The sequence below is a fragment of the Chinchilla lanigera genome, unplaced genomic scaffold, assembly GCF_000276665.1.
Source record: "Chinchilla lanigera isolate Chin_1 unplaced genomic scaffold, ChiLan1.0 scaffold00016, whole genome shotgun sequence".
NCBI lineage: Eukaryota > Metazoa > Chordata > Mammalia > Rodentia > Chinchillidae > Chinchilla > Chinchilla lanigera.
Window position 1 is genome coordinate 29055899 of NW_004955417.1, and position 26306 is coordinate 29082204.

The following is a 26306-nucleotide window of genomic DNA, read 5'->3' on the forward strand; positions in this document are numbered from 1 at the left end:
CTGGAAGGAAAGTGGTTCTCGTACTAGTTTGGCTAATTGCAGTTACCTAGCAGTTCTACATGTTGAACACAAGCAATTTTTAGTCATGTGCATCATTTTATTATTGCAATCAATCATAAAACACTAAAATAAAATTTGAGCATTGATTACCTACTGTATACTGAGCATCACATTGAATTCTATATTTATAGGGTCTCATGTTTGCTACCAACTTGCCTTGGTTACTTTTCTCTCATTGCTGAGACAAAATACCCAACACCCAAAATTGAGGAAAGAAAGGTTTATTTAGCTCACAGTTTGTGCAGGTTTCAGTCCATATTTGGCTGGCTCCAAGGCAGAGTGGCACATGGCAGAAGGCAATAGTTCATGGTAGCAGAACACAGCAAAAGCAACAACAGCAAAAGGGAGGAGCAGGTGGGAAGAGCAAGCCTCTTTCCTTCCCTTATATTGTATGCAAGCTACCTGCCCCAGGGTGGGTGTAGAGTTCACCCCCATAATCCCAGCATTGGACCATGAATCAATCATAAACTGTGGAAGCCCACCCTGTGACTGCATGAGGCTCTGGAGGGACATCCAGACACAAACCATAACACAACTTCTGAGGAGCGATTAGGAAATCCAGGTGTTAGGGGGCAAGCAGTCCATTCACACAAGACAACAGGAACCCCGTGCTCAAATAGGATGGTGCAGTGCTTCATGTGGGGTTGAACCCCCAGAGTGTATAACTGCCCTTTTAATAACACATGGACTGTATGTAAGAATTTGTTCTTATTTAGTAATGTCACATTAGCTATGTCCTGGTTGTCTATGTAATTATTTTCGATTGTGCTCATAAATTTCCTATTTCTCCAATGTCAGAAAATACAAAACTGAGAGACATTCATATATTGTTGAAGAAAATGCTGTAAATTCGTATTAGAAATTGGGAGTGTGTTTAAGCCTGTGGTGTTGGTAATGTGAATCTTTCTTTTGACTCAGGCCGAGAATTATACAGAATGGTTTCCATGTAGCTGTACCTTTGGTACTTTAACTGTCTTCTGAGTAATAGATATTTAAGAGAAACAATGTAAAGAAACCAGCACAGATTTACAGAATGCTCTCTACTGTCCTTATTTTTAGTCCAGTGACTCTCCAGAGAAAGTCAGACATACCATTTATTTGACAGTTAAAGGTGAGCGATCTTTGTGTTTGGCAGATTCCCACCATGGCAAACGCCCCTGCTGGGTGCTGGTGCCTGCAGAAGCTCTTGCCACCAGTGGGATTTCACAGCAGCCCTGCAGCCAATACTTTTTCCGATTGTTTGAGTGCTCTGACATATGGTGATCAAGCTATACTAACATGTTAGAAATCTGGAGACTTTTTCCAAAGCGGGGAGATTGTATTCTTGCTTCACACTTGTAGCTCAGATAACCTCATCTCAGGGTGCCAGGTTCCAATGTTTGGCATCGCACCATTAGTTCTGAGTGGGTCCATCAGTGTTTCTGTGAGGTGGTCAGATGGATAACAGGGGAAGAGGTGTTTGCTCTCTCTGAGCTCCACAAGGCTGGAAGACACTGCAGACAGAGGTGTAGACGTGCTCACTTCTCTCACCCTTAGTGCTCCGCTGGGGGTGATGCCTTCCAGGATGGTTTTCCTGGCTTTGTGTGAAATCAGCAAACAATAGCAAAGCAAGTTTTTCTAATAGTAAGAATTTTTTTTTTCTTTTTTCAGTACTCAGAATGAACCAAAGGCCTTCCAAATGAGTTATGCCTCAGCCCTCTGTAACATATTCTTGACACAGTGCCTTGCCAACTCACTGAGCTGTCCAGGCTGGCCTTGAATTTGCCCTCCTCCCATCTCAGCCTCCCTGACTGCTGGGATTGCAGGAGCGTGCCCCATGCCCCGTGAAGTAAGAATACTTTATGATAACAGGATAGCATTCTTTACATTGACAGCCTCGGAAAAGGTATTTTCCAAGTATTTAGAAATACTATTTTGCCTGATATTAACATATTTGCAGTGTTGAACAAGAGAACATCATCAGTTACGACTTCGATACTCATAAGACTAGTTCCGACAAAAGCTGGCCGTGTGCTCCATCCACCTGGGCAGTAATTTTATCTCAAGGCTATGTTCCTGTCTCGCTGAACCTCTCTTACCTCTGTGTTGGTCATGACATGAGATATTTAACCAGACATGTTTTATTTATTTAATACTTTCTCTGAAGAATAATCATCCACATTGGGAGGCTTCCTTGTCTTAAATTCATTTATCTTAGTTTTTTGGGGGTTTTTGTACTTCTGGAATTTTTCGGCAGAAATGAGAAGTCTGTTGTGAGCTCTGATAATCATGTAGTAAGTTCTCCACTCTCCTCCGGCATGCTTTCCCCGTGCTCTGTGTTTCCGATCTCCCTGCCATCTTGCCTCCCTCAGGCCTGGCCCAGCGGCTCATCCTGTGGCTGCCACGTTCTGCTTTCCAAGTCATCTTGTAAAAGAATCCACTCCAGTGGCTGCCGACAGGGTACTGGGGCCTGAAGTCAATCCCTGCACCTAGTTTGGTGATTGAACTTTATTTTTAAAGTTAGAAAAGGTCCAAATACCAGGAGTGAACTCCTAGTATTACTACTAACTTTATAACTTCAAAAGTCATGTCAGCTTTGGTTCCAATCCCAATCAGTGTGACGGTAGAAAGGACATCCAGTCTGTCTCGGTACTGCCTGCAGGGCTGCCCAGCACCAGGCTGTGGGAGTAACTACCTCGCAAGTTGCACGTGGGGAGACAGTCACTATAATAAGGAGAAGCAGTGAGGGTCCCAGAGTTGAAATCGCCCACTGTGGCAATGCAAAGGGAGGGGGACCTCTGGATTTCTGTGTGAGCAGGGGTGTGCTCATGAGAGGAGGGAGCAGGGGAGGCTCCAAAGGGTATAAGGCTGGCAGTCATGGATGGTGAGTGCTTTGTAAAATCTACTGTGCAGCAAAGGGCTTCCAAATGCAGCTAGATGGACCACATGCTGCATCCAAAACTCAGCGGGAAGGAGCCTGGTTTTAGCAAAATTTTTCTTGTCATTAATATGTAACTTCAACAATACAGGTTCACCTTAAAGAATAATGAACTTGTGCCCTTATTATACCTTACAAATTAGCTCCTCCAAGGACTAGGTGCATTCAAACTAAACTGTAAGACAATTAAAGAGCTATTCACTTAATTCCTTACTACTACACAGGATTTATTACTCTAAATTGAATGCACATCAGCATTTCATAAAAGATTTCCATATTATATGTGGTACTCTGGCAGTAGTGTTAGGCATGAACTCAGGAATCCCAAGATCAATATTCATTGGCTATATATTAAATTTGTAGTATCTCTGTGGTTCTATTTTCCACTTCTTTTTTAAACTCTTTAAAAAATAACCAGGTTATACCTGATCATCAAACTTTAATTGTGTTGTTTTCTGAATAAAATTTTAACATCTGCAGTAGAATATTGTGTTTAGACTGACTGCATTTTTTTATTGGCTGAGAGTGAGATGGGAGGCAGGGCATGGCAAAGCTGGCTGGAAAACAAGCTGAGCCAGTCAGTTACAAGACCCCAGGACAGCACCAACTGATTCCCAGAGTCCGTGTGTAGACTGTCCTGTGGGTTCCTGCAAGGTGTGGGCAGCATAAAGGAGATGGGGCACCATGAGAAGCCCGCTGCTGTGGCTCTTCCCATTACCCACTCTGTCTTCTAGACCAGGGTGTACTTCTACTTTGGCTGGTTTTCTCCTTTCCTTTTGTTTGGCGCAAGTTCATTCTGCAGAGCCAGCTCTCACTTTTCACCTCTCACTTTTCAAATCAACTTCTGGCACCGTTTTTGGCTTGTCTTCTCCAATGCTTTGTTCAAGGCAAGAAGGATCTAAAATACATTTAATTGGCAAGCCATTTCTAAAGGACCTACCTGATAACAAGAGTATTTCACAATATGTGATTGCTTCTTTGGTTTAGACTAAAAGCTTTCAAAGGAATGCTGTAGTGTTCCCTATATTTTGTGTTCCATCAAATCATTCTGCTTTCTATTGGATCTCTAAAAGTATCACTCCCCATCCCATGTGTGGCCCCAGAGGGACCTTTCCTTCTAGGGAAAGCTCATCCTGTGGCAGTGAATAAGTATTGTCATCTGTCCAACCTTGTTAGATGTCCTTCCATCTCCACTTAAACTTTCTCACCATGTTGCGAAATAAGACACATCTTGATTGATTATCAGCATCGATGGAGCAAAAACAGTGTCTAGGCAGTGATACTCATGGTCAGTAAAACCGCCAAGACTTTTACGGCTTGCTCCATGTAAGTGAGCTGGTGTCTTGGGGAAAATGATGGCTTCCTGTGAGAAAGCATGCAGGTTTAACGAGTCACAGGGTGGCCAGAGAAGAAAATGATGCTGACCAAGATTGACAACCGTAAATATCGAGGACTCCTGCTGTGCCACCCGAAAGCTCCCTCGACAGCATCCCCCCCTAACTTCTTATCAGACAGGACCTGTGCTTGAATTTTCCTCAGAGCTGCTCCTTGGAGCTTTGGGCTGCTTCTGACTAGTGCCTGGCTGGCCCCAGCTCTCTGTCACCCTCGTATGGTCCCCTGACTTTGGCTGTCATTTGAGTGTGTGCCAGCCGAGAAGTGAATTCAACAGTGATTGCTCAGCCAGAGAGCTCCCAAACATGGCCTTGATCTAATGGTCAGGATTTTGATCAGGCCATGGCACTAGGTCAGCCTGTGACAAAGGCAGTCCTTGGCGAGGTCAGAGTGGGCTCTTGCTCTCCCTTTTCCAAACACTTGCCGGAGCTGCACACACTCCAGGTCAGTGCTATCAGACACCTGCAGTGGGCTCCCTTTTCTCCTGTTTGTTCATATAAATAGACTGTAGAAAAAGATCAAAATATTGGCAGTACTTTTCTCCCAACTTGGAATATGTTCTCTACATGAGAAAATTCATTTTATATGTGCATATGTAGGTAAAAGTTTTCTAGTGTGGGCAGGAAGATCTTTTGCAAATGGGAAAGGGACCAAGAGATAAAGGGAGGTGGAAGGGGCCATAAAGAGTGTGAAGACGTGCTGTGACCAGGTCCTTCTTCCCATGCAGAATACAACATTATATTCTGCAAAGATGTCTTAATAAAAGTAAAACTCAAAAAATAAAAGCACCTAGAACTGTCTACTTCATTATCAGTAATACTGCTACTTATACACATATTTCATCTCTTCTACTCCTTCTTAAAGAGGACAATCGGCAAGTTTCAGTGGCCCTTATGACAGAAAGAGTACCTAACTCAAAATCAATCCTAACAGCCAGCCTGAATGGTAGGGTAAAAGGTTCCTAAGACTGAAACACATACCAGCATTTGGTAGCATATGCATTTACGTTTGCTTCCTAAACAATGCTGTCTGCATTGATTGCTATGACTTTTTAGAAAGGATAGCCCAGGGGAGCGTTTTGCATGCTTGATAAATGCATTGATTTAAGGTGTTTTAGGATTTAGACAATTCCAGAGCTTGCTGTAGAGTTTTTAGGTGCTGAATGCCTCGTGTGCAAAGGGAATGTTTCTATTTTGCCACCACCATTATGTTATCTTCCGCAGTGCAATTACAAGCTAATTCAGGGCTCTTTGTGTTAGACTAATAGCTTCTGATGCGCGGCTGTCACCTGGTACCTCTTCACATGCTTTTAATACCATCTGCAGAGTCCTCGGCACTTACCTTGGGTGAGCACTTTTCTCTAAGTAGAGACTCATCTTTGGCAAATCATTAATGGAACATCAAAAAGATCCCATCTGTTAGAGTTACATATGGCCAAGATCAGAATTATCAAATATCTCATTTTTTCTTTATTCTTTTTTTCCTTTTTTCGCTCTCTTATCCACACAATAAATGTAGTTGTCAGCAGGATAAGTTCATGTGCCGGATAAGGTCACAATTTCATTTAGTGACAACTTCCAACAGTAGGAACTTACAAGGTTCGATTTATTAAAGAGTCAGAAGGGATAAGATCACTGCTTGGCCAGCTTGATTTATCAGGGTTTGACTGGAGTACTTGAATAGGGAACGTCATATTTCAAGTTTATGTTCAAAACTGTAGTTTAGTGCATGTTGTGCGTGTATGACTCGAAAGGGAAGAGCAGAATTAGAAAAGGTATCCCTATCAGGCGTTCTGTAGCCACCAACCAGGAGCTGTCATTCATGAAGCCACGCCAGGCTTAGAGATGGATCAACGAGGCAGGAAGGAAATGGTGCTGTTTGTCTTAACATGCAGATGACGTGCACGGCTATGAGCAGAGAGCAGACGGGCAAAGACCCTGGCTCCATCACACAGATAATGAGCAGTGAAATGATCTAACCCTGTTTGTGTCTGGCAGGCAGCTGTCAAATGGTTAAACCATAAAATAGCAAGAACTCTGCCATACTTTGGCCTCCTTGGCTGACTTTGAAAATGTTTTGAGATTCTTAGAATCTTTGAGCACTTTTTGAACTCAGCATGGCTTCAGGGCTGTCCATGTTTGATACCATGATCTATAATGTTTTCCAACCATGAAGAAAATATAAATATGGGTTCTGACGCTCTAGCCTTCTGCTCTACTACGACCTGATAAACATTATGAGCCAATTCATGTGGTCGGCTTTGAAATTTGGTTATATATTTAAAACCAAGTTTAAACCAATTCAGAGTTTATTTTCAGCAAATGAAATGTGATCCCCTGTCGTCTCATTTACTTGTGACTATGTCCGTCTGTGGAATCTGAGCCTGGAGTTAAGAGATGCTCTGTAAATACCATACATGTTTCTATCCTCAGCCTAACTGGTGGACGTGGGACCCCTGGGACCCACATGATGGCTCCTGGGATATCCCCTCGCATTCTGAGTTTTACCTTTTTCATGTACTTTGCTTTCTAAAGAGACGAGGGAACAGGACAGTGTCTTGGTAGCCCCCCCAGTGAAAAAAGATTTGAGGCATCTCTGGTGATTTCAAATACTTTTTACATCATGAATTTATTTTATTTAAACTAAAGATTGGGTTGATGTTTTTAAGGCTGCAAGATGTTTGGTAGTGATTTGATTTAGAGCTTTTTTTAAGTGAAGCTATCATAAGTCATTGAGGAATCACAGACTTTTAAAAGTATACATTATCAAGAAGATAAGAGAAACAGCCCTCAGTACTAACAATATTATCTTTTACCAAAATTGATTAGTCCGTCCTATGTGTCTCAAATATTTTGAACTTACCCAGCATGTTAAAAGTGAGGCTGCTCTTTGAAGAATAGCTGCAAAAATATGAACTGGACAGAAAAGAGAACCCTTTATTTTTCTTTCTGCCCCCTAGTTTTCAGATGAGACAACATACGTGCGTGTAGGAGGAGGCTGAGTAAATGAAATGTGTGATTGTTGTAATACAATAAGAGGACTCATAGAGACAACTTTCTTTTGATTTTAAAATCAATTTTAACTGTACTAAAATAGAGATACATGAGATTCTGAAAACCTTTACCCAATCAATCATGTTTTCAGTCTGTATTTTGCAAATACCACAAATCCTAAACTGTATCACTTACTAGCAGATAAGTGGAAGTTAATGCACGTGCGCGCTCTTTGGATCTTAGCTCATGATGTTTCTAAACCTGATGGGGTGAAGTGAGCTATCAGGGGGCACCCACAAGGGAATAATTAAGTGAAAATGTCTGGGATTGGGTGTAAATGCAGTGGGAGAATGGGGGAGACCGCAGTTTGTTCTTGAGGGTGGCAGAGCTCCCTGAGGAGGGCGGCTTTGAATGTTACAGGTGCTGTTGAGTTGGTGACAGGGGAGCATTCTGGGCCAGGGAGGTGGAGCCTGCCAGGTAGTAGGAGCCACAGCAGGAGCGTGTGGACTGCACTGGGATTAGGAGGAAGACTTTCCGGTGGGGAAGATCACATTCAAGAGAGCAGGAGACCCAGGAGTAAGGCAGACCCTGCTGGCTGCACGTGGCGGGATGGAAATTCAAGCACACACTTTCTCTTGAGCTCCTGCCAGAACCTCATGGCTGCAACGCTCAAAGTGGGGCTTCAGCAGCTCTCCCTGGCCTGGCAGGGACTTGGAGCCTGTGTGGAAGCTGCAGGAAACTGGGTTGGTAGACACCTGGGTAGTGCTGCACTGGAGACGTTGGAGGAAGGTGTGGTGTAGCAGTGATCTGGGTGGTGACACGGAGGGACTGTGGCCAGAGACGCCAGTAAGCAGTTGGATGGGATGGCAGAAATATGTCTGTCTGTTTCCATCTCTTTTTGGTGTAGTGGTAAACATGTCTTAGGAGCTCTGTGTCTGTTACCTGAGTTGATACTTGCCTCTGCCTTTGTGAGAATGGTGTTTTGTGTCATTCCTGCTTCATAGGCAGAAGCAAGTTCAAGGGCTGACAGACTTGCCCTTGACTGACCGCCTGGCTTATTCCAGTTGTTCATCTCGCATCCACTGGGAGCCCATCCCAAACTGTGCTCCAGCCTTGGAGAACACAGAATTCTTTTGCCCAGACACCTGCATGCTCTGCTTGCTTGCTGGGCCTTTTCTTGTTTTCATGTTTCAGAACCCTTGACTGAATCCCCTCCTCCAAATTCGCAGTCCACCCCAGCTGCTCAGTGGGCATCTGGTGGCCAGCACATGTGCCAGGACATGGACCTGAAGTTCACCCTCAGACTTTGCCCTCCATAGCTCCTAAAATCTAGATAATCACTAAATTCCATCACATTAACCCTCCTAGCCATGCCAGTCTCACCTCTGCAGTGCACTCCAGTCATTGCTTTGTGCTGGGGCCTCGCTCCCTGTCTAGGGCCTGGTGTTTGGACAGTAAATGAGTAAGGAAGTGAATGGAGGGTAAGGGAAGGTGCAAAATGACTCGGTAGGAATGGGAGCTTTGCCTTCCAACTTCACAATGTCCAGTTGCTTCAACCAAACATGGGATCTATGACAGGCTGCTTCTAGGACTCGGGTCTTTCACCCACTGACCCAGGGTTCTGTCTGCTTCTCATAACATCTCACATCTGGGAAAGACAACCAAACCCACACTGACTGTCAGAGTTGGACAACACCAAATCCAGAGTGCTAATCCTTCTTTTAACAATGGTGAGGCAAATGTCAGAAAAGGTATAACCTATTTAAGTCCATTTAGATGGTTTGTTTTGGACAGAGTTGGAATCAAAAATCCCGTTTTACTTTTAGGACAGTAATGTTTCTTCTGTTTCATGACACCTATTCATCTTTGAAAAAATTTAATTATACTCTTAAGTAACATATAAGTTAAATACAACTTTGATTTATATTATGTCCTATTTTTACTACTCTCATTAACCTAGTTAGCCTTGATAACTTTATACATACTAATTATTTGCACTGTGTCTGTGGTTTTCTATAAACACTGTTGTGAATAAATGAATTTTAAAAATTATTTCAGCAACCGAAAAGACTCTTTAAATCTCAAAATAGCTTCTTGGTATGAAAGAAAGGAGGTTGAGGTTTGCTGCTTACCTAATAAAATTGAAAAGGTTGGCTGAATAGCTTGGACCGTTACTGGACTTTTTCTTATGGCCATCTTAAGCACTCATAAAAGTGTTTTTGGTCTGTTTAAAATTTTAATGCATACACAACTTAAAATCTTTGGAGATACTTGGATATCATTTTATGATCTACCCCAAGTTTGTAGTTCTGAATCCATTAAAAGACAGACCTGCTTGTAAATCCACAGGTATAGATAAGGAGTCACTTTGACTGAGCTGGAACCTTTTACAAATGAAATATGTCCATAGCAGAAAGAAAGGATGAGTTACTTTTTAAAAGCGTTTTCAGAAATTCTCATGATTCCTCTGGCATCACTTAGATGGGAGATTTTTAAGATGTGTAAAAACAAGCAAAAGTTTTGGAAAGAAAATTCTTAAATAGTAGCTAGCTGAGGGAATGAAGATTTTTTAGTTTTAAATGGCAAATTGTAAAGAAATTTTTAAAACTGTAACCATAGTTAAATAATACTGGGAATTTCTATGAGACAGAAACTGGACCTTTTCTTTTCAAATGGAAAACTTATCCTGGGCTTAAATCACTGCATTATCTGTAAATAAACATACACACAGAGATATTTTCCTTCAGATTGTTTCTTGACATTCCTGACAACTATTTTCCATGCCCCATTTTTGAAGAAATTTCTCTATAAAACCGTAACTCCACTGCATTATTTGCAACTATTATACAATAGTGAGATATACTTTTAAACAAAAATCTCAGAAATCAATTTGTTATTCTGTATATTAAAAACAAATCATTATTGTTCCATATTTCCTGTATTCTGAATAAGGATCAGTTTCTGATACTTGACCATTAACATTATGTATCACAAAGGTATTTGATTTATAAAACTATCTTGTCAAAGCCTGGACCTACTGCATCTTTCTGGATTTTTTTCCTCACTACTGATCGTCCTTAGATATGGAAGCCCCAGGAGGGAAAGAGCTGAGGAGGGGGTGTCTGTGACTGAAGGAGCACTTCCATTTCAGGACTGGCATCAAGTGTAGAGGCAGGAGGGTGAGGGAGAAGAGAACCATCCACAAAGTGGAGGTTTTGATTGTGCACACGAAAATGTTCTCAGCCTGCATCTTCAAGTTGAGACAGATGAATTCATACTTCATAATGAGAGAACTTAAGCATTGCTCAATATGTGCTTCGTATAGTTTGATTTTGGTTTTTAGGAAAAGCAAAAATAAAAACAAAAAGTGTGTCTAGAATTTTAATTGTTAGGAGAGACTGACACAAATGCAGAGAAATAAAGGACAGATAAAATTGAACTCAGATTGATGGTATATACTTTTAAAATGTCAAGACGGACTCCACACAGCTGAATATAACTACCAGCTTGAAAAGAAGCCAAGGCAACAATTTTGTAATGTGTTACCTGCCATGACCTACGTATCACTTAGAGAATGGAATTGCTGAATGCATCCTATTCCATTTTGAATTTTCTTGCACTTTCTATTCTATATGGATTCTCATTTATACTTATTCCTGCTGAATTCTTTTGCATTTCTATATTGACTGAAGAACAGGCTGAGAATAAATACCATTTAGAAAACAGTAAACTATATTACTGAGATAATATTTTCAAGTACAAAAATTTAGCATGGTAATATGCAACAGTACTGTCAGTGAGCAAGAATCATCAATTTAATTATTTACAGAAAACAGAGAACTCCCAATTGCTGGTTGAGTTTTTTTTTTTTTTTTTCAATTTACCTCAAACCATGTTTAAGCCAGTGGCTACTATTTAAAGTTTTGAGAGGCCCTAATTTATTTATTTTTATGTTAATACATTTATGTATTTCTTAACAAACTGTTTAATGAATTCTCCTTTATACCTTTGTGGAGACTGTCTTTACTTCCTGTTTTAATGATTTCAAAATATTACCCTGGAGGAAATGCAAGAAAGAAGACAGTCCTAAACAACTTCTTAAGAGTTTGTCTTCCAACTCCTTTATAACATAGAATCCCATCCAGAATATCACATAAATAAAAGTAGTCATTTTGTGGAAACATTTTTTATTTGAGAAAATAAGCATCACTCACTACTTTCTATATGTGTAACTCTTTTATTCTTTGAACTTAGTAGCAATTTCAGAAGATTATCAGGTACCTCAAATACTGTCTAGGTGTTGTTCTCGAAGAATCTGAAGGAAATGTAAGCATTTTAACCCTCTGTTATCGTCTTAGTGTTTTCTGTCCATCTGTGTTGGCACTGGATCAGTGCTTTTTGGAGAAGCAGTGTGATTTGCAGTTCTTAGACCTCACCCCATTGATACTGTGTGTGAAAAGGTGCAAGATGGAAACTGCACTAACTTTGAACACAGTTATAAAGACGAGTTTCATTTCCCTCTCAGGATGACAAGATCAGTTGTTTTTCAGATGAACATAATAAATTCTCTTTGGTGAGTCCAGGAAATTCTGTACACGTAAAGCAAACAGAGGAAGGGGCGGCTCTTGCTAAGGCGCGTGTGAGGGTGTTCTGACCGCCTGTTCTTACTGTCTGCAGGTGAGCTGGAGGTGCTTCAGAAAGATGGGGAGCGGAAAATTCAAAGTCGCCAGCAACTTCCAGTGGGCACCACGTGGGGGCCGTTTGCCGGGAAGATGGACCTGAACAATAACTCCTTGGTATGTGGGTGTCCGAGGTGGCCGGCTCTTAGTCAGCCGCAGCTCAGCACTGGCCTCCGCTAGCTTCCCGGTGAAATCACTAAAAATAAGTTTGCTTTTCGCTGTTTCTGTGGACTGCAAAGCTTGGATACTCTCCAAGTGGCTTGTCTTTGGCAATAGTACATGCAGAGTTTAGAAGGAAATGGGTTACTCATATTAAATGATTGGCTAATAAGGTAATTTATAAGCTTATTGCTTTATCTGCTTAGCCAGAGTAAGACTGCTCAAATTTATTTTGTTTTTGTTTTGTTTTTTGTTTTTTTTTGGTTTTTCTCCGGTACCAGGAACCGAACTCACGACCTTGCGCTTGCCAGGCAGGCGCTTTGCCGCTGAGCTAAATCCCCAGCCCCAAGACTGCTCAAATTTAGTAATGTGCTCAATGGCCTTTATTTAAAAAATGACACAAACTAATTGTCATATGTTGCAAGTTTACATGAAGACTAAGAAATAAACAACTTTGTTATTCCTTGGTTATAGTGTTTGTGACTCTTAAGAGCAAGGATGGATGATTAACATTGTAATATTTTGTTAATGCTTTTTTAAAAGTTTTGAGATCAGAAAGTCTGTTGCATGGTCAGAGGATATTGATAACTGACTAATTAAATGTTTCCAGGGTTCTAGGATGATGTGATATTTGGTTCCAGGTAAGCTTTGCTGCCTAATTTGGTAGAGCTGTTTCCTGTTGCTGCTATAAAAACTGCCACAAATTTTGTGGCTTGAAACGTGTTATGATCTTGCAAGGTGGCTGCAATCCTTCTGGACCTATAGCAGAAGAGAGTCTGTTTTCTTTGCTTTTCTGCTTTCTTGAGGCCACCTGCAGACCTGGGCTTGTGGGCCTTCCATCTTTGAAGCCAGCCATGGCCAATGGAACTTTTCGTGTTGTGTCTCCACAGGGTTGTGTGACCTACACACTAACCCTGACCCCTGTCTCTTCTCTCTCTATATATTTAAGGTCACTTCTGACTCTGCTGGGTTTGCTTAGGAAATCTAGGCTAATTTTTGTATCTTAGGGTCAGCAGCTTGACCTTTGCCTTGTCGTAGAACGTTCCCAAGTTCCAGAGATTATGTCTTCCTCTCTGGGAGGACACTTTGCAGCCTACGACTGGAGATAAAAGTAATAGCTGAAAACCCTTTGTTGTACAGAACAATATGGGGAGAAAGCATTCCAGATCCCGTACATGGTCTGCAAGTTTTAGATATACAGCAAGTCCTCCAGGTAGGGACAAATTCCATTCCAGGAGAATTCTTCAGAAGTGGGATTCGTTAGTAAGCCAACAGAATGAGTCTTCACCAGTGCACCTCTGAAAATTCATAGCTCGAATGTTCAGAAGTTGAGGACCGTATTTATCCTGATGAAAGCCCTGCTGTCTGGATGCCATTTATGTAGGAAGAGTCTCGTGGCTGGTAAATGGCTTGAGGCTGCTGTGGGGATTTAACAACGCTCAGAGAGGTTCTGACAAAGTCTTGGATTCAGCAACACAATGCAGTGCTTCAGTACATTGCAAGAAAGAAATCCTTTCTTTAAGTTGTTACACTAAAGAGACGGCTGTGCGGCTATTCGCAGATTCCATTCAGTGCCATGTGGATGGGAGTGAGGGTGGGGGACGAGCTGAAAGCATTAATGGGTGTAGTAAGTAAGAATTTTGTATCACCAGACTTTCACACATTGTGTGAGATTCTAAGGGTGTGTTTCTCTCTTCCTATAGCAATGTGTTTATCTATAAAACAATAAAGAGGTCTCATATAGTATTCTCACGTATCAGTCTAAGTATGCAGTATATTTTAGTAAATTGCTGTGCATCATAAACATGGTAACAATAATAGTGTTTAGTGATATAAAATCAGAAGGAAATCCTCAAAAACAATGTTCTTTCAAAAAAAGGTTTTTAGGGAAGCAAATAAATTTTACAATGGGAAAAAAAGTGTTTTCAATGCTGAGAATTGAATCTATTGCCTTGTACACATAGGCAAGTGCTATACATTGATCTTCTTTCCATGTATTTTATTTTCCTTATTTTATATTTTAAGGCAGGGCCTCACTAAGTTGCCGAGACTGAGCTCCTTCTTAAGATCTTCCTGCTTTAGCAAGCGAGGACAGTCAAATAAGTTGACTCTGTTATAGTCCAGGCTGAACATCTAATACTCTGGGAACTTTATTCACCCCAGGTTTCATGGTGTGGCCCCACCAACACTGCATCTTTGGGGGTCAAATTGTGTGAGATGCTCTGTCCCATTGATCCAGTCGACAGGACCATTAGTTACCCTGACCTCTTCAGAGGCTGATGAGTGGTGAGGAGGGCCCCTAAACCTCAGTGGTGCAGGTACATGGTATTCTAAGCCCATTTCATGTGAGGGATCTCTTTGTTCCCTAGCACTGTGCAAATTGCATCTAAAGCCGTAGGATACTTATCACGGTACATCAGATACAAACATAACCCTTAGTCATTTCTCCGATATTTCTTCAAGACTATGCCATTGAAATGGCATCTAGATTTAACAACTGGTGGACATTTTCCCATTTACTCTGTGAAAATAAATCTATGTTAAAATGCAGCATTTGATTAATCCAGCTATCGCAGATAGATAGATAGATAGATAGATCTGTGACATTTGTTACCACATGCTAAATGGTGCACGTACAAAATCAACCATCTCCTGAAAGCTTAATTTTTCACTGAAGTCATTTCTTCTATGACATCATTTTGTTGTTTTAATATTCCAGTACCGCTGTAAAGCTATTTTATGCCATATTTAATATTTTAAATAATTCAGTTTGAATCTGAAATTCTCACAATTTTTGAGCACAGGAATACTCTTTTCTATTTTAAAAATTAAAAATAAACTAACAATACAGCAATGAAGACAAAAATCAAAACAACACAAAAACAACAAAAAGGTACAAGACATCAAAACAAAATGGCAGGAATTAACAATGGTTGCTACATTACATACTGTTATGTAGTGAAGTTGTAGTGAAGTTCAGTGAAGTTGCTCATTCCCCAGACATAAGAACATAAGATTAATCTAACAAAGACAGTAACAAGTAATAATAATTTTTTAAAAAGCCACTGGAAATGATGCAGAGCTTCACCATACAAGATGGTACGAGTTCAACAATGGTTCTTATACTGCATATTATTTTTTTCAGATTAGTCATTCTGATTACCAAATTAAAGCATGCAAAATTGGTCAAGAAAAAAGAAAATTTTAAGCATTGACTGTTCTTTCAATAAACCATAGACATCAATACCACACCTATTCCAGCTGTCCTTATATATAAAAAACACCCAAAATAACTCTTGACAGTATGAAGTAGAGAGTAGTTAATTCAAACAGCGCTGCAATTTTATTACCCACTAGCCCTTCCTTCCCCAGCCTTGGGTCAGACTTGAATTAGTACATGCTTTTGAATGGTTCATACACCAGCTGATATAATGCTACCCTGCTCAGGCTCATGGTGTCACTTGGGAGATTCAGCACACTAATTAATCCCACACAGTAATTAACTGAGTCACCATGCTAGATGTCAAATCCTTTAGGTCCCTGTCCTGAAACACATTCGCGGTATGCCCCCTTCTTTAGGAATCCCTTTGCAGACCAGGGACTGAGGTGTACGTAGAACATTTCCAAAAGCACAGGTGATGTGGAAACACCAAACACAGTGGTGTGACAATAACTCCTTTTTGGAATCATATAATACAGTGAAGATAGCAGTAGAGTATCTCTCACCCACATTATCTTGGTGGATGTGTCACTCTTTAAAAGTGGTAGTAGCAGTAGCAACATGCTAAATATATTCCTTGGGCCAAGTGCAGGTAAAAGTGCTTTACATAGTGCTTTATGTCACATTTAATTCTCACACAGCTCTAGAGAAAGTAAAATATATCTCATTTATTATGGATGAGGAAACCGCTACTTTGGGAATGAAGTAATTTGCCCAGGATCAGTTCTGTTTGATTCCAGATCTCACGCTACAGTCTTAGAAATGTTGCTTATAGTATAGGATTAAGGACACTATGTTGCTCATAAGGCTTTTTCAAAAAATAACTGAAATATCATATGAGAGTTTTCAACAAATGTCAAGTACAGTTACCAATCAGCCATCTGTACTATAGATTCCTTGAAATCTAAGAAGTTAAAAATTCAAAAAACTGTCCAGACTGAACAATAAGCACTGCAGACCATAGTCTTGGGGAGTTACCCATGCCTACATCTGACCATTTGCCAATGGCTTGCATTTGGATTCTCAGAGAAACAGAAACAAGATGATACATGTGGATATAGAAAAAAATTTTAGTATAAGGAATTGGCTCATGTAACTATGGAGGTTGGTTAGACCAAAGTCCTGAAGTCCACTATATGGCAACCCAGAGGAGCCCAGTCTACTTGTTTTATATTGAGACCTTCAGTTTCCTGGAAGAAGCCCATCCACATTGTGAAAGATGATTTGCTTTACCCAAAGTTCAGTAATTTAAATATGAATTTCACTCATACACACCTTCTGAGTTAATGCATAAAATCACCTATCACAAAATCCAAAGGTCTGTGATACTTTATGTTTCCATTTTTTTTGAGTTATGACCTTATACTCCTGAAAGAATTTATTGTCAGCAAGTAAATTTCTCTCAACCATTCCATTTCAGTGTTGGGGCAAAGCTAATATCACATACAATCATGGAAGAAAAATTAATTTGGCGTTCGTTTTTAAGTGTTGTGATTTTTATTCATTGAGAAAATCAGAGGACTACTGACATTTTTAAAGAACACTTCAAATTCCACTCAATATCTGCCTTGAAGGAATATTTTCTACTTTATATATTGTGCCTTTAAAGTTTTTCCTGTATTGTACCAAGGACAAAGGTCTTTGTAGTAAACTAAATCTCACCTGTACTAGCACATGATGGTACCTCGTAAGTATCAAAGAACAATGGTTACTGGAAAGGTTGTGTCTAGAATTTAAGTGGCATTTGCCCTGGCTTGTGTCTGAATATATCAACTGTCAGAGGCTCAGTAGTCTGAGTGGATTCTGCCAACTACCTGAATCATGCAATGTGCATACTTAATTAAACAGGATACAAATAGAAAATCCAGATTACTTCCAGCATAATAGCAACTCACCATGACCTGTTAAATTCTACAAATACAATTTGATAGGAAAATCTCATTTTGTTCAGTTCAATCAGAATAGAACCTTGTTTTATTTTCCACAAGGTATTTGTGGCAGTGACTTCTACATTGGGAAATCCATACATAAAGGGTCCCCGATAGACATTTGATTGACCTCTTAATGAAATAATGTCCATATTAATTGGAATCTTAAAAGTGTAGTTATCTCCTTTGAAATGTGATTGAGGAAAGAATCAGAGATTCTTGATCCACATCATTATAATTAACAGCTGTGTCCAGTTCTCCCCGCCCAGGATTCACCTTTGACCCATTCACTTCTACAGTGTCCAAGTGTCATGCTGTGCAGGACACACAGCAAACACACTGCTACCCTGGTGTCTCTAGCACTCAATGCCAAAGGCCACTTAGTGGAAAAAGCTGTGACTTTTCTACCTGAGGCCCTTTTCCTGGGCAATCTTGGCCCGCCAGAGATGCTGGTGCTCACAGGTCATCTCCAACCACTGACAGACAGGAAGCTGGGGGATAAGCCCCCTGCCTCACTTCCAGTTAGAACAGGAGATGTGCTGTACCGTGTCCCCTGCGCCTTGCCGGTGCGATTGGGCTCTCACTGGCTTCATGATGCACCCTCTGTGGACTGTGCCTTTTCTGTTCAGTTCTACACACTCTCAGATTGGCTGAGCCCGCTTCCCTGTTGAACCACCTGGACTGCTTCACCTCGGGTGAGCTTCTAGGGTAGCTGTCCATCAGCCTAGGGACATGGCCATCAGGGGAAGGTGAAAGCATAACCCAGGCTGTTAGTGAAACTCTGGAGGACAGATTTGCTTCGTATATATGATTCAGCTTTGGACCTTCACTACTGTCACACAGTAGGTGTTCGATAACGGTTGGGCCGTATGTTTTGATTCAGTGATGTTGATGTTGTGGATGCTATGGTCCTTCTTAATACTCATTTCAGTCTGAGCTCAGGACCACCATCCTCTCCTCCTGCTCATCTCTCTCTGGGTCTTGGCTGTTCTTCATTCAACTAATGCATGATTCGCTAGACACTCTGGCCTTTCTTCTCTTCTCCCTCTGCTCCCAGGGCCTCAGGGAGCATATCCACTTGCAGAGCTTCCGCTACACATATACCAATGACATTTAAATGCAGGATCTCTAACCTTGGCTTTTCATCCTTTCTCAGATATAGCACTCTTGGGCTGTTTTGCAAGCCTTTTCCACTTAGTTCTTCCGGCCCTGCAGTTGGAAGGAACGTTCATTACTGTCTGCCCAGGCGGAGCTCTGTTCTTCCTGCTGCTTCCATGTTTCAGTCACCTCTGGTTCTCGCGTCTGCATGCCCTGTTCAGCCCCTGCAGGGGGACGGTTCGGTCAGTCATCCCTGACCTTCGCCGCCCTTGGGCTCTCTTTAAACACCGTTACCCACACCGCTCTCATTGCCTGAATGAGACCCTCTCTTCTCCCCTTCTATTCAGAGTCAGACGTCTTCCAAGACGTTTTTCACATTTGGAAACCAAGTACCCCTGCTCCTGCATCCTGAGGTTTGTCTTCTTCTGTTCCTGTCCTCACAGCTGTGGCCCCTGGACTTCCACAGCTTTCCATCTGTTCTTCCTGCCTTCCGTGTTGTCTCTTTTTTCTTTACCAAGTCACAGTATGTGCTAAATAATACTAGTCACATAACTCCTGTGCTTAAAATCAGCCCACCCTGAAGGGCACAAAAGAACCCAGACTCTCTGTGAGAGCCTGTAAACCTCCATGACGCTGCATTTATGGCGTTGCCTCTTTTGCCGCTGTCCGTGGGGACGAGGCCAGCCTCAGCCACCCGCAGCGCTGCGCATCCTCTTTGCTTCTACACCTGTGCATCTGCTGTGCTGTCATGGTCCTGGAAAGTCGTGAGCTCCCTGTACCCCTTTTACTCACAGACCCCCCCGCCGTGCCCCCTTCTTACTTACAGAAAGCTCAAGGTCATCTCCACAGTACCTCCTCTGCTGCCCCGGGCTGGAATAGACAACCCCTGTCTTCCCTTCCGGCCTTAGGGGGACTAGAACCTGAGACTGACCGCACTAGTGGGAGCTCTTGTTGCCTCGCCTGTGTCCCTTGCTGACCACCTGCTCCTTGTCCATCTTTTATCCCTTGCCCTACCTACCTAGTAAGACTCTCGCTTAGGGTAAGAGGTCAAGGAACAACCTCTGGATAAGCAAGGGAGTTCTTTCCTTTTGTTCTCTTTTCCCTCCTCTGGGAAAGGTGCACAGCTCTCCTAATTCAGGACCCTGCCCCTTCCCTGGGACTTCACATGTATCTTCATTTCTGCTGCAATTTTGCTTCACCTGCTTGGTTTTGCCCTACCGTCACCACCATACCATCTCCTCCCTCTTTGTAGTTGTGTTTGAATTTCTGTTTTTAATTTATGCTCATTTGAGTGAAAGGTTCAGTAGGGCACGATAATGTACCTATTTCTTTACTTTTCACCCTTAAAGGAAGTATGCCCATGGAGGTTTCGTGATAGCTATTGACTGGTTCCAGGGTGAGACTTGCGACCCTGGGGGCAGTCAGGGAGGGTGAGGTGTCGAGCCAAGGCACTGAGCATGTGTTGACAAGCGTCAGCCTTCGCTCCCTGGCTGCACATGGGTGAAGGCCAAGAGGGTGTTCTGCTCCACCATGCTTTCTGTGAAGTCTCACCAGCATTGCACTTCCCCGTGACAAACCATCTGGGGAATTCCATCTGTCTCTGCTTGGAAACTGAGGTGGCAGTCGCCCACTGTGAGCAATTTTCTATTAACTTCTTGGATAAGATCAGTCAGATTTATACTGAATTGATGGGAACCGCAAGAGCACGGTTGTTCCAAGAGAAGACAAATGTACCGATTCCTCTAATTGGGCCTCAGCCAGTTTCGTTCGCAGATGCCCTGAGGTTCTAGTAGTGCAAGGACTTATAACCTTTTTAATTGTACCCTGCTCCTCTTGGGAACTGTTGGTGAAATACATTATTGATAGAGGTGGTAGATTTGTCCCTGAGGGAGGGCAAGATCCTGGCTTCACTTATACTCTGTCTGCTCTGTGGAGAATTAATGGAAATGGAGTGGACAGGGGAGCCTTTCAGAGAAGACATGAAGGCCAGACACTTAATGCATCAGATCCTTGGGAAAGGACTCGGTGATCAGACCTGTAGGGTTAGAACTGGAATTTTTGTTGCTGCTGTTGTTTCTTGTGCAATGGGAGAGTGCTTGGGGAGAGGAGAAGAGTTGGAATGGAGGCCCAAGTAATCTAGGACATCCGGGAGAATGTGAGTTTGAGGAGAAGGAGCTAAACACAGAAGAATTATTTCTCAATTCAGAGATGTGGAAGCAAAGCCAGAAAGTCACCTGCGTGTAGATCTGAGGACTGGTTACATCATCATGAAGGCAGAGTCACGGTGTTGACAGCGGGTGGAGTTAGATCCTCACCTGGGACAATAATACCAACCTGAAAACATTAAAAAACCCAAAGGCACCCATCTCCTTGCCATGTACAGTTGTATTTATGGGCCTAGCTGACATGTTTGTACCTCAGATACAAACACACGGTGACCTTTCTGTTATGATACGTGGCTAAATCCGCTTACCTGTGAGAGGCCAAGTTGGAATAAACAAAAATACTTTTCTTTTTCATTTAAGATAAGTCTGTGTTCATTTCTTCTAGAACCCAAAGAGAACTTTTTGTGAAGATGATCTCCTCATAGAGGTACTGAAATGAATGTTAGTGTTGTGCTGTTAAGTTAATTAATGTCTGAAAGGATGAGTTGTTGGTATCATCCTGATATGATCCAAGCTGCTCTGCTCAGAGCCTGTGCCTAAAGTTGAGACTAATGAACCACTCCAGTTCCCCACAGGGGGTAGGCGTGAGGACAAAGGCTGTGTATTGGTTTACATTGGACGTGAGCACTGTTTGCACACCTTTTTTCACACATCAGCCCTCGTACGTGAATTTTCTTTAAACGGTCTCACCGTCACTCTTGTTTCTAGTAGCTTGCAGCAGGAAACTTGGTGGTCTTGGGTGGAGGGGAGTGAGGTAGAGTCCAGGCCTCCTCCTCACGGGTCGCTCTGGTCCTGCTGGGCGAAGCGGTGGTTTGCAAAGCATTCTCCGTTGTTTTCCTAAGGCAACTTATGGAACACCAACCTTTAAAATGTGTATTTTTGCTGGAGGAAAAACTGGAGCAGTATGGTGAGGAGCCATTACTCGAGCATTGACCAGAGCTGACGTCTGTCATTTGCTCATGTACCTGGCATGCCTTCCCGAGCTTTCCCCCTTGACTTTCTGGAGGAATTACAATGAGTTTAAAACTGGTGTGCACTCACCTGTTCTCTGCATGGTGGTGATAAACATCGTGCCAGCGCTGTGGGGATTTAGCGGCAGCCTGGGCTCAGCATGGTAATTAATACACTCCATAACTAGGAGGTGAGAGCTGGGAGAAGGTGGACAGAGGTAGCGTTTCATATCCCTTCAGTTTGGTCTTAAAATAAAAACCACGTAGGGATAATTCGGTCAAACCCTCCTAACGCTTTGGAGTCTGCTTTTAGTCTAATTGTCAATGGGTAATCGCAGGATGGCCTTGGCCAGTGCCATAACTCAGCTGCAGCTGTCAATGGACAGGGACCATCTTGGTCATCATGAAAGGTTTCCTGTGCAAGCAACTTTGTGACCCTGTCCAGCCAACCCTTCCATGCTTGGACGAAAGCATCCTGGAGTGCATTTCTAATCAGAGAAAAGTAGAGCAATACTGACCTAAAAAAGCATTTATAAATTTGTGGAACTATTTGAGGAACTCTTTGGAGGTTAAATTCTTTGTTATTGTATTGAATTTAAAGTTGCTCTGTGTTCTCCATTGCTATTGTATCGGCTTTTCTCATATAGGTCTTGGCATGATTTGACAGAACTGTATCCCCTTGATTCTAATAATCTGCAAAACTTCTGTGCCATTTTACGTGGTTCATGTTGCTTCTGCTTTGAGAAGCCCGGGAATCACGGCCAGTCGCGGGGCTATGTTGCAAACCTGGGTTTTCTGCGCACCTTTCGTTCTCAGGTTCTGAGGGTCAGGGTTTGTCCGGCGCTGCATCTCTCACAAGCCTGCAGTCTCGCTTATGGTCCCTTGGTGTCATCTGAAGGCTCAGCTAGTGGAGGAATTGCTTGCACACTCACTCACATGGCTGTTACCTCTGTTTCTGCCATGCTGCCCCCTGAGGGGCAGCTCAGAGATGGCAGCTGGCTTCCTGGGGGTAAGCACAGGGAGGGCGAGAGGGGTCCTGGGCAGGGCACCTGCCTCCTGTACCTAATCTTCTAGGTGGCATCTCCTTCCCTTTCACTGAGTTCTGTTTATGAGGCCTGGCTGTCATCAAAGAGAAGACAGTTAAACAGAACTCGGGCATCTCCGAGGTTGTCTACACAGAAGTCATCTGTATCGATGGCTCCTTGACCTCCAAAGAGGGCAGAGCTTCCAAGCAACAAGAGCAATGGGAGAATCTCGAAAGCAAAGTCAGTTAATTTGGATATAGGAAACCAAGTCATGCGCCATAAGGCATCATGACCAAAATTAGAGATGAGTGCAAAAGAGACGTTTGTGAAAGTGAGATACGTTTTGTTCTGATTTCTGAAAGATAAATAATGGGTCCCCACATAGAAGACAGTGTCTTCTTAATTTACATGGACATTAATTTTGCAGGTAGAAGAAGATGAGCTAAGATGTATGGAACATGGTTAACATGAAACCTAATGGCAGTGAGACAGTGGACGGAGCTTGTTGCTGTCTCTTTGGTAATTTTGAGAGACGTACACCAGCAGACACACCGATCCAAAGTGGGAGAGAAAGTAAGGGACTCAGCGCAGCGTGGGTCAGAATCACCCGCTCCCAGCCCCGCTGGTCATTACCCGGAGCGGCAGTGCCGTCTCCGTAATCACATGCACTCTTCTCGGGTTCCGCATTTATAAAATAGGGGTTATTACACCAGACCTACATCACAGAGCTGTTGTGAAATTATATAAAATTATATGCATTTAGTCACTCTGAAAATACACACTTTGAAAAATATAAACCTAGATTCCTTTTCATTATGTCTGTGAACAGAAAGTGGGCTATTCATTCCTTTATTCCCCTAGCAGTGCATTCAGGCTTTGCACTTCTGTCCCCCTGAGTGTGCTTAAAAAGCACCTCTGATTGTCATCCTGTGAGAGCACACTTGCACTCACTGTGCACTCACGTATCTGTGCACACTCACACACACACACACACACACACACACACACACACACGCACTTTCTCCTGATCAAGTGCAAGTGCCCCAGGCACTCAGCCCACAGAGGTGCCAGGCCGGCCAGCGCACTTGGCACATACAGAGACAGTCACTGCAGAAGCACGTGTTCTTTTAGGAAGAGAAAGAAAGGTTAAGTGGTCAAACTGGTTTTTAAAAATTATCTCAGCTTCACTGTGTTTTATTTGGGTGGGAATTTCCTGTTGCTGTTTTATTAAGAAAGCATTTCTCAGGTATAGGAATGGGGGTTTCCAACAGCTAGAAAAGCAGTTCACCCTATGTGAATCGCTTTGGAGGTGATTTGTATTTTAGAACATTGACTCAACTCGCCCATCATTTACGGCCTTTTAGAGCTCAGCCCAGAATGAGTGGGTGAGGCCATAGGCAGACAGCAGTGCACCAAGAAATGCAGAGAAATGGGGACGAGTTTGAGAAAGCCAAGTGTTTCCCACGCCCTCAAATTTAACATTTATTAAGAAGTCAAATGAGTACCATTCGTTCTTTGCCACCTCTGTACGGGTGAGAGCATCGTCCCAGGGATGGCGTCTGGGCCCCTTGGGGTCTGCCTGGAACCTCTGGTGTGGCAGTGCCACCTGCCTTCTAAAGCTGCAGATCTGTCCACACAGAAGGGCCCAGCAGTGTCCACGCAGGCGTCTGAGAGGAGCGTGGGGCACAAGTACATGCTCAAGTCGGTTTCCATAGGAACGGCAAAAGGTAGCATTTCCCTGAAGGAAAGTTCAGATGTCCCGAAAGTCTGTCCTCTTGAATGTGTCAACAAGGAGCTCAGGCATTTCTTCTGCTGTTGCAGTCCTTCAAAGCTGTGTGCAAAAGACACCCTTCCAGGGTGGCAGGGGCCTGCAGAGGTGCCCTCTGTCCCGGACCCCAGCCCTGCAGAGGAGCGCACAGTGAGCTTGGAGCGGTGGTCGGCTCATGCCTTCATGAATCAGGTGGAGGCGTTCTGAAAAATGCCTCTCCGGGGTTGCAGCCATCTTTTTTGGTGTTAATCTGCACCCTGTGGCAAGGTTTTGTGAGCAGAAATAATGAGCAGTGGTGTCCCCCTTCCTCCGAATTGTTGCAGCCCCTGTCAGAAGGCTGAGAAGATGACTGGGGTCTGAATCGGCCAGATAAAGGCAAAGAGGATTCTGAGAGGCTTTGGGGAGACTCGGGGGGTAAAGCAAGTGTTGGACCAGCCGGGGCCTGGGCTGCCACCGAGGCCCTTGAGATGATCTCCAGGCTGCAGTGCCAAGCCCTCTGCTGCCCCGCGAAGATTTTCTAATGAAATCTTTTGATGGCAAAATTTGGTGACTGTCAGAGGAGGCGAGATTTGAGAAGCTGTCTTAGGGCCTTTGCTCTGTAATTTGTGATCAGTTGATCTAGACCCATAATGACAAAAAAGACACACCCACACCCACAAACAAACGGCAAGCAGAAGCGGCCTCCCAGAGTCCAGGTGAGGTCCCTTTCATCTGACAGTGAGTTTTCAAGCTGTTGGCACCGTGAGTTCTCTACAAGGGGCCAGGGTGGTTTGCATACTGTGGGTTCCAATTTTACGGTGGGATGAAATATGAAACTCCCTGTCACGATGCTGATTCCATTTTGGCAGCCCTTGGGATCCACATATGGTTCAGCTAAGCTGTTCTGGAGCCTAATGTACCTTTGTTATTTATTAGGATCTTTGAAAGGGGATAAATGTGTTATTTTTGTGCTGGATTAAAAAATACACGTTAAATGTTTCAAAATAATTCAGACAGCTAAGAGAATTATAGTGAGCTTTAAAAACTGATCTGCTACTCTAAGGACAGCTAAAATACAATCATCCTTACCCATCATGAAAAAGAAATCAAGACAGCTGAAGCTTCAGGAAAACTGAGCCTGTATTTTGTAACACACCCTAATGACAAGTATGGGGAGCAGGTGGTGAGTGCGGACAGGAAAATTTCACATCAAGTCAGCTTAGTGTTAACTTTAAGCATTTTCAGGTTTATAGATGCCGAACCCCCCGCCCCTGCCCCATTCATCCCACTCTTGGTCTGGTGTCTTAAGAGGAAAACACAATGGCTACCAGGTGGTGGAATGACAAGCAGGTACCCTGTACCAGACACAGTAAGTGCAGTTCTTGGGTAGAAACCTCAGCAACCCTGAGAGAACACCACCCTGCCCAGTGCTGGCTTTATAGAAACTCCTCTTCCACTTTCATGTCCTAGCTTTGGGGAGTTTAACTCAGACACTTCACTTTTGGGTAAAGGACATCATATAGAGGAAAAAGTAAAAGAACTGTGACATATGCACCCATGTCATTGCTAAGCACAACCTTTTTTCCTACAAAAAGCGCTGGAGTAATAAATCTCCATGGATAATAGTATACACCCTTTCCTTTCTATGTGGCCAATTCTTTTTCCCTGGAGTTATTCAAGGAATAAGCTTTTAGGATGGGCACAGTCTAAACTTTTGGTTACATGGGTGTGGATGGAAGAGGAGAGAGAGACCTACATGACATATCACTCTAAGTCACCCTCTCACGTCTGGAGTTCCTTCTTAGTGCCTTACTATTACCATGTTTGTAGTCAAGTGAGAAGACAGGCTATTTTTAATAGTTTCATATTTTAACAGTCTTCCCCTGCTGTATCCACTAACAGTGAAAGGACTAAATTCTGCTCCTTTCTCAAATGTTGGATAATTGTGATATACAAGTCTGAAGGAAAGTGTG

At 42.8% G+C, this 26306-nt stretch overlaps 1 protein-coding gene across 1 annotated transcript in view; it reads left to right on the plus strand.

The window, feature by feature from the left end:
• Zfpm2 (zinc finger protein, FOG family member 2) overlaps positions 1-26306 on the plus strand; it is a 337351-nt gene that overhangs the window by 124471 nt on the left and 186574 nt on the right. The window contains exon 5 of the mRNA XM_005381999.1: positions 12040-12158. Within this exon, the coding sequence (XP_005382056.1) occupies positions 12040-12158 (119 nt within the window). The remainder of the gene's footprint in view (positions 1-12039; positions 12159-26306) is intronic.